The 8709-nt window shown below is 46.1% G+C and overlaps 1 protein-coding gene across 1 annotated transcript; it reads right to left on the bottom strand.

Moving 5' to 3' along the window:
- Window positions 1–2999: 2999 nt before the first annotated feature.
- Window positions 3000–7746, bottom strand: Oscar (osteoclast associated Ig-like receptor). The gene is made up of 5 exons (XM_075942802.1): window positions 7692–7746; window positions 7149–7181; window positions 3796–4086; window positions 3288–3569; window positions 3000–3151 (listed from the first exon to the last, which is right to left on the bottom strand). The coding sequence occupies exons 1-5, from the start codon at window positions 7744–7746 to the stop codon at window positions 3000–3002; spliced, it is 813 nt and encodes a 270-aa protein (XP_075798917.1).
- Between the last annotated feature and the right edge of the window lie 963 nt (window positions 7747–8709).

The following is an 8709-nucleotide window of genomic DNA, read 5'->3' as shown; positions in this document are numbered from 1 at the left end:
CAGGACAGTCAAGACTATTAAAGAAACTCTATTTCGAAAAACCAAAAAGAAGGAGGAGGAGGAGGGGGAGGAGGAGGAGGAGCAGGAGGAAGAGGAGGAGGAGGGGAAAAAGGAGGAGGAGGAAGAAGAAGAAGAAATGAGAAAAGGAAAAGTGGCATGAGGAAATTGTTTGTCTTTTTTTCCATGCATTGGAAACCGTCTCTAAAAATCAAAACAAACAAACCCCACAAATCTTAATTTCCATCTCCATTAAGCGGAAAGAGAAGGGGTGGAAGTTGAGAATCATAAAGCCGGAGAGGACATGTGCTCTGCCAGATTAGAGCAGGACTCAGCAAGAATGTTGTGATTTGTGTGTACGGTAATGACAAAATATTGTTTAGTCAGGTATGAAAGAAAAGCTAAATTAATAAAGTCAGAAGATGCTGGAAGATAGTCATGCTCTGGTAAGTAAGAGACATAACAAGTTGAAAAAACAAGAATGGTTTGTGTTATTTTTACACCTTGAGGGGAGCCAAGAGCCTAGTGGGAAGCAGACCAAGAGAGTCAGCTTCCAGACCAAAGTTCTAGCTACTACACGAGCTCTATTTACTGTTGCCCTGGCAACTTATCCCCATTGAAGGTAATGAGGGATCTAGAAGAGCAGCTTATTACAAATGTAAAGATTTCTTGTATGGTTTATTAAAATACAAAATCCACGCACAAGTATTAAAGAACAAAAGGGGAACCTGAGCTGAATCACGAGGCACCTCTAACACCTACAGCGCGCTTCCTCCCATCATGGCCATCACCAGGGCAAAACTCTCCTCTCGGACTAAAGCTGTCTTTTCATAGAGGAACTGTAACCGAATTCCCATAACATAAAATGTGGTTGTAATTCAGGTGGGAATTCTGCTTGATCTGCTTTTGATCTACTTTGGGGTAAAGTCGGAGCAGGAGATAAAAGGGATTTGGTTGGCAAACAAGGAGATGTCATGAAGGAGATGATGGAGCTTCTGCTTCCTGTCCTCCATGAAGAAGCTTCTCCACCATATTGTTCTTCTTCACAACCAGCCCAGAAACAAGGAGCTAAGTGCATGGACTGAGTTCTCTGAGGCCAGAGGCGTAGGTAAACAGTTCTTGCTTTGTTTCTGTCATGTGTGTGGTCGTAGTGATACAAAAATAACAAATGCATCATCCCTTCTGTAGATTGTCAATTTTCAGACAGTATCAGGTCAGGATCAATACAGCCCCGCAACTCCCGATCCAATTTAAGATCCGTATGTGCATAATAAACACGTAAAACCTTACTGTACTACTGGTCTGTCATGTGGCAGCAGTGGGGAGGGGCGGGGGGTGGGGAAGTAGGAGTGGAAGTGGGGGGTGAGGAGGTGGGGGTGTGAGGGTGGTTACGTGTTGGCTCACCCCAACATTTACCCCATCTGTGATCTGCTGGAGCATGGGAGCGGGGTTGGTTTCATGGACCCAGGGTTGCAGGATCTCCAGGACACAGGGCAGCAAGGGGATGTCCAAGAAGAGTCCCAGTAAGGGCCCAGCGTCCATAGTGTAGCAGAGACCAGGAGCCTCAAACCAGACACAAGATCCTTTGAAATCAACACATGCTTGTAAACATATATGGATAAAGTTTACTTAGTTGGGGAAAAATCTTATTTTAAATTCCAGCACAGTAAACACCCTTCAAAAAATTTTCCAGCTAGGTAAGTGGCTCATATCTGTAATCCGGGCACACAAGAGACTGAGATAGGAGCATTTTTCCTGCAAGTTCAGGCTATTTTTAGTTATAGAATGAGATTGTTTCCAAACCACCAAAACTTAATTCTTGATTAAAAAAAAATTGCCAGGGGCCTGGGGTTGTAGCTTAGGGGTAAAGTACAAGGATATGGGTTCAGTACCCTGCACTAAAAAAGCATAAAACCAAAACATTGGGAGAAAAATGAGGGTTCTAATCCTACAAATCTGGGGGCGTGGAGAGATGGCTTAGCAGTTAAGAGCACTGGCTTCTCTTCTAGAGGACCTTGGTTCAGCTCCCAGCACCCAGATGGTGGCTCACACCATCTATAACTCCAGTTCCAGGGGATCAGATACCCTCTTCTGACCTCCTTGGAAAGCTAGGCCTACAAAGGGTTATACAGACATACATGCAGACAAAACACTCATACACTCAAAAAAAATCGCCAGGGGCTAGCCAGATGGCTCAGTGGGTAAACACACTTGCCGCTAAGACTGATAGCCTGCGTTCAAACCCTGGGACCCACAGGATGGACAGAAAAAATCAACTCCTGAAAGTTGTCTTCTCACCTCCACACACATGCAGAGGCATGTGTATCACCCCTTAAAACATATCATTATAGCAGCCGAGTGGTGGTGGCACATATCTTTAATCCCAGAATTCAGGAGGCAGAGGCAGGTGGATCTCTGAGTTCAAGGTCAGCCTGGTCTACAAAGGACAGTCAAAGTTATACAGAAAAACCCTGACTCTAAAAACCAGTATGTATGTATATGTATATACATATATAAAATTTATGTGTCTATACAAATACATTTATGTATATATATGCTTATATGTATATATTTTTTCTGGGTGTGGTAGAATGAACCTATGCTCACAGCATAGCTAGAAAGAAAGAAAGGATGGGAGGGGAATAGAAAAGAGATGGAGGGAGATAAGAGGGAAGAGACAGAAGGGGAAAGGGATTTTCAAAATAGAATAAAGTTACTAACATTAACTGAACATCATTTACCATGGGCCAGTCACTGCTTTTAATCCTTTAACAACCCTAATATTGTGGTATTAAACCATTTTACAATCAAAGAATACATAGTAGTATTGTCCACTCTCCTGAGAGATCTAGGAAAGGACCTAGAAGGAAGCTACAATGCAAAAAGGAGGAATATGGTTAATCTAGTGACGTCTGGAGGTCTGGCGGGTTCTGCAGGAACTAGTCACCAAGGGTCCCGGCTTCTTGGCCCATCTCCAGCCAGTCTCTTCTCATCCCACGTGCCTACACCCGGTTTTGCTGGGGCCGCAGGCCACCAAAAGCAGAGCTCCTGCTATGACAGTCAAAAGTAACTAAGATGCCCAAGCAGACGAGGACCAGGCCAGACAGCCCTAAACGAATGAGGTTTCCCTGAGTATAATCTGAAGAGCCAGAACCTGTGGACCAAAGAGAGGGAGACAGGGTGTTGGTCCCATATCTTGATGCTCTTTGCATTATCTGACACACAGATGGAGTTGAATGGAATTGATGTCCCCGGACCCTTGGGACTGAAGAAGGACTAGAGCACCTCACCTTCGAAGCTGATGACCAGTGGCTGGCTGCGCTGCGACAGCACATAAGGGGCAGAGGGCGTGTGGTAATAGCAACTGTAGGTGCCTGGGGCATCGGCGCCAATCAGAAGGAAGTCAGCCCAGGGCAGCACAGAGTCGATATACTGCAGAGGGGTCGCCACACCCACGCGGTACAGCGCGAAACTCATGCCTGGCATGCGGCCTGCACAGCGCAGGCTTACATTGGCTCCTGGAGCCAACACAGGCCCAGGCATTGCCACGAGCGATGGTCTGGGTAACTGATCTGTGGAACACAGGCAAGGCCTTAGGTAGACTGGCTTGTCTCTCTTCGTCCTCCCCCTCCTCCTCCCTTCTCTTCTGCCTGTCTTCCCATCCCCAAACTCACTCTCCTCTTCCCATACGTTCAAGAATCTCTCAATTTGCCTCCCTTGTGCCTCTCTTCCACCCCACTCCCGCCCTCCACCTTAATCTCATTCCTGCGCCCTTCTTCCATTCCTCCTGGACCTCACCTGTCACCAGCAGTTCCAGGACATTGCTTGACTGGGACCAGACACCCGGTCCCCAGTCTGTCCTGCGATAGCGGCAATAATAACTGCCCCCCTGGGCCAGGGTCACCTCCTCCAGGAAAAACTCAGCCAGCTCGGTGGACACATCTCGAAAGAGCAGCGGTGTAACAACACCTGTTCTGAAGAGTGCAAACCGCCAGGCAGGTTGGAGTGCACGGCACCTCAAGGTCACGTTGACTCCAGGAGTCACAACTGCAGCAGGATGAGCCCCCAGCAATGGCTGGGGGTATAAGGCTGGGAGCGCTTAATAAAGGAAAGTGCTTGGTGTTTGGATGGAAGCTTCACCCCAGCCCCTGGCATCCATATATACAAAGAGTCTGGAATGTTTAGTTGGAAACTCCATCCCAAGCCCCCTTTCCCATCTCTCTCCAAACCCTGCTGCATCTCAGAAAGCAGGCAAAAAGATTGCCCCTCCCCAGAGATGCTCAAGACCATTCCCACAGGGTATTTAAACTGCCCCCCCCCCCCCCCCCCCCCCCCCCCCGGCCAGAAAACAAACGTGGTTTTTCCCGTCTTCCTTTTCCATGTCCTCTCTGGGGGCGTGGTATCCATTAAACCTAGGTTTTTTCTAATTAGGTTTGATTTGGTCTGATTTGGATTATTGCATTGGTGGAGAGATTTATTGGGGCACAGAAACTTTTTACTTGGGTCCTTAGGACCCTCCATCCAGATAGTTCCGGGAGATTAAGTATCTCTTTTTACCTTGGCTCTCTATAAATAGGGAGCACTTTATATATCCCTGGAGTACAATCGCACCTGGCCCAAACTGACTGAAAATCACAGGAGGAGGACTCTAATTTTGAGGACTTTTTTTCTTTTGTTTTGTTTTTCGAGGCAGGGTTTCTCCGCATAACAGCCCTAGCTGTACTGGAACTTGCTCTGTAGATCAGGCTGGCCCAGATTCACAGAGATCCACCTGCCTCTGTTTCTTGAATCCTGGGATTTAAGGCCTTAGAGCTCACTAGTAGTGCAGGCTGGCTTCAAAGTGGCAATCCTTCTGCCTCAGCTTTCAGGTGCTAGATGACAGACCTGTACTAGCATACCTCACTAGAAGCAGTTATGGTTTGCCACACGTCAATAAGAACGGCTATGGTTTGAACATGTTCCCCAACTTAATCTTTGATATAACAATGTTGGGGGCTGGAGAGATGGCTCAGTGGTTGAGAGCACTGGCTGCTCTTCCAGAGGACCCGGGTTCAATTCCCAGCACCCACATGGCAGATCACAACTGTCTAAAGATCCAGTTGCAAGGGATCTGACACCCTCACACCAATGCAAATAAAATAAAAAGTTAAAAAAAAAAAACAATGTTGAAAGGAGGATCCTTAACATGTAATAGAATAGGGGGCTAAAGAGATGACTCAGCATAGGACCTGGGTTGGTTTCTAGCACCCACACTGGGCAACTCATAACTACTTGTAACTCTAGCTCCAGGGGGATTTTGACACCTCTGGCCTCTTCAGGCACCTGTACTCAGGTACATATATTCTCACACAGACACAAACACATATGCACAATTTAAAAAACAAAAATAAATCTTTCCCCTAAATAGGTGCTAGCATAGAATACCAGGTGTAGTGATGTAAATGTAGTCATCCCTCAGTGAGGGCTGGAAGTGTGGCTCCATGGTGGAATACCTCCCTAGAATGCCTCACTGAGGGGTGGGAATATCGCCCACTGAGAAGCACTACCCCACTATGTACAAGACCATAGGTTCAAACCATCAACCCTAGTACATATCCAAACAGCACAAACATAACATGATCAATGACCCAATAATTCCACTGCCTCACCACAAGCAAGCACCTATTAGTAAATAAAATTTTAAAAATGAAAACAACGGTAACAATTGGGAAATATCTCTGAAACAGATTGTTAAGTTTAACATTCAAGATCCAGAACAGAATGGGTCATGAAATACCAACTGTGAGCTGGCAGGAAAAGAAGGAAGTGTGTAAATGTGTGACTTGTATGAATAATGCATGGAAAGCTTTTTGTAGGAGCCGAAGCTTGTTTCAGGAACGAACACGGGACGGGGAAGAGGAAGGTTATTGTATATTTTGATAATGGCTGAGTCTTTGTAACTAACCATAAGTACTCATTAGCTTTATTCTTTTAAATAATAATAATAAAATGAATTTAAAATCAGGGGGCTAGAGAGATGGCTCAGCAGTAAAGAGTACTTCCTGCTTTTGCAAAAGACTGGGGTTTGATTCTCAGCACCACGTGGTGGCTGGCTCACCACTACCTGTAACTCCCGCTCCAGAGAGTCCTACAGCTTTCTTCTGAACTCTCGCAGCCCCAGACATGCATGTGGTGCACATACAGAGAAAACGCTCATACTCATAACATGAAATTAAGCTAACTGGTAGCTCAGATATGAATCATTTCCCAGATGGTTCTCCTTTAAAAATTGGACTATAGAGGGAGAAAATTTGAGAGAAAGGAAACACCTTCTCTATCAGAGAACCCAAGATGGAAGCATCTTGGAGTAGGAGAATCCTCCTTTTATTGAAAGCTGTTTCCAGCGAGAAAGCTGGTATGGGCTGGAGAGATGGCTCAGAGGTTAAGAGAACTGACTGCTGTTCTGGAGGTCCTGAGTTCAATTCCCAGCAACCATATGATATCTCACACCCATCTATAATGAGATAATGAGATCTGTTTCCCAGAACACTATATACATAATAAATAAATTTTTTAAAAAAGAGAGAAAGCTGGTATAACTGTCATTGCAGGAAATCCTGTGTCTGGAGCCCTGGATTATGCCAGGAGATGAGCCTACAGTTTACATATATAATTATATTAAATCCTTACTGCAGCTCATTTTCCAGAGAAGGAGATGGTGTCTTCAAGATCCCTTGTTTGTTCAAAGCCATGCAATGAAGAAGATGGTCTAGTTTAGGTCTCCTTGATATCAACATCCATGGTCTTCTATACTCACCTATAATGGTCGCTAAAGGGATGAAGGAAAGAGAAGGGGGAGGAGAGGAAAGAGAAGGGGGCAAGGAGGAAAGGAATAGAGGAGGGAATAGAGGAGGGAAAAAAGAGGGAGGTGGCAAAAGGAGAATGAGGGAATGGAAGTAAGAGGAGGAAGGAAAGAAAGTGACGGAAGGCGACAGGAGGAAAGGAAGAAAGAAAAGGAACAAGGGAGGTAGGGGATGAAGGGATGGAAAGAGGGAGAAGAGGAGGAGGAGGGGGGATAAGGAAATCTAGGGTGAAGCTGGGCATCAAGATAAAATGAGTTCTGGAGACGGCGGGAACAGCATGAGGGAGAGCATTTGAAGTATGCCACTCACCTGTTGGTGTGAAGTCCATCTGGCACACAGGCCCTGCAGAAGGTGAGGAGCCAGTTCTTTACAAAGCTTCGTGACTACCAGTCTTCCCTCACTGGGAGACCCAGAATCGGATCACACAGTTCCTTTTTCTTCCTCTCTATCCCTGTCTTCTTTGGGATCCATCAAAACACCAGACTTCCATCCCCCAGGAACTTAAAAGCCAGTGGTCTGACCTAAGAGAATAAGCCTTTGTTCTCCCCTTTGGGGTTTGGAAGTCTGAATGCCCTACTCTTTTGAAGTAGTGCAGGAGTCCTGCCCGTCTACCATGAGAACTGATGATATGCTTTAGCCCTAGATATCCCTTACTTTCCTCCTGCCTGGAGATCCGGAGACACCTATGCTCACCCGAGACCCAGCAGTTGTCTTCTCCCATTTAGGACTCCGGTATCTGGATCCCAGTCCTGACTCCTTTTTTAAAAATTGGATGTTGAGTTCCAGATGATCAGATATAGCTTTCAGCCCAGTCAAGGACACCCCCTAACCCCCTCCCCCCCCCACACACACAGGGGAGGGACAGCTCACAGAGAGTCAACAGCTGGAGAATCAGTGACAGGATCATGGCTGGCACTCTCCGTGGAGCTGGGGGAAAGACTGATCCTGCCTTCTGCCTGCTGAGGATATGAAGCCACAACAGAAAGCCTCGTGAGATCCCTGTTTAGGAAAGAGGAGTCAGGTGGAGGCCCCTGAGTAACTGTGTCATAGCCCCACTGTCTAGGAAAAAGTTGCAAGACGAACAGTCATGGACTCTGGTGTTCATTAATTCAGCCTAAATGTAGGGGAGGAGGGCTGGGCATGTTGTAGTTAAGTGAGAGACTGCTTGCCCAGTGTGTGCTAGCCCCAGTGCTGAGAGAGAAAGAAAAAGAAGAGGAAGACAAAAGCAAAAACAAAACAAAAAGGAGGAAAGGGGAAAAGATCTTTGGTGCACAGTACATACTTTGGGTCTCACTGACTCAAGCCAGATAACTTTTTGTTTTGTTTTGTTTTGGTTTTTCAAGACAGGGTTTCTCTGTGTAGCCCTAGCTGTCCTGGTACTACCTCTTGTAGACTAAATTGGCCTAGAACTCACAGAGATTCGCCTGCCTCTGCCTTCCGAGTTTTGGGATTAAAGGCGTGCACCACTACCACCCGGCTCCCAGATAATTTTTTTAAAAATATTTTTATTTATTATGCATACAGTATTCATATATGCCTACTCACCAGAGAGGGCACCAGATCCCATTACAGATGAACCACCATGTGGTTGCTGGGAATTGAACTCAGAACCTCAGGAAGAGCAGTCAGTGCTCTTAACCTCTGAGCCATCTCTCCAGCTCTCCCCAGTCCCTTTTTTAAGTGATACACACTGTCTTGGAAGCTCAGGTTTGTAATCCCACCTACTTTGGAAAGCCCGCAAGTTCAAAACTTGCTGGACCAAACTGAGCCATTTAATATAACCCTGTCTCAAAATAAAAACTAAAGACAGGGAGCAAAATTTGGCAGTGAACAGTAAATGACTTGCCTAGAGTCCACCAGCTAGAGCCTG

This window comes from Microtus pennsylvanicus, chromosome 1 (genome assembly GCF_037038515.1).
Source record: "Microtus pennsylvanicus isolate mMicPen1 chromosome 1, mMicPen1.hap1, whole genome shotgun sequence".
Classification (NCBI taxonomy): domain Eukaryota; kingdom Metazoa; phylum Chordata; class Mammalia; order Rodentia; family Cricetidae; genus Microtus; species Microtus pennsylvanicus.
This window is presented reverse-complemented; position numbering and strand designations above follow the sequence as displayed.

Bases quoted from the DNA above. Each gene is read 5' to 3' on its own strand.
- Oscar (XM_075942802.1), bottom strand. From the start codon at position 7,746: ATGATCCTGTCACTGATTCTCCAGCTGTTGACTCTCTGTGAGCTGTCC. The intron at 4,087-7,148 runs GTGAGTGGCATA...AAGCGCTCCCAG, and splicing joins GATGGACTTCACACCAACAG to CCTTATACCCCCAGCCATTG. The intron at 3,570-3,795 runs GTGAGGTCCAGG...TGTGTTCCACAG, and splicing joins CCTGGAACTGCTGGTGACAG to ATCAGTTACCCAGACCATCG.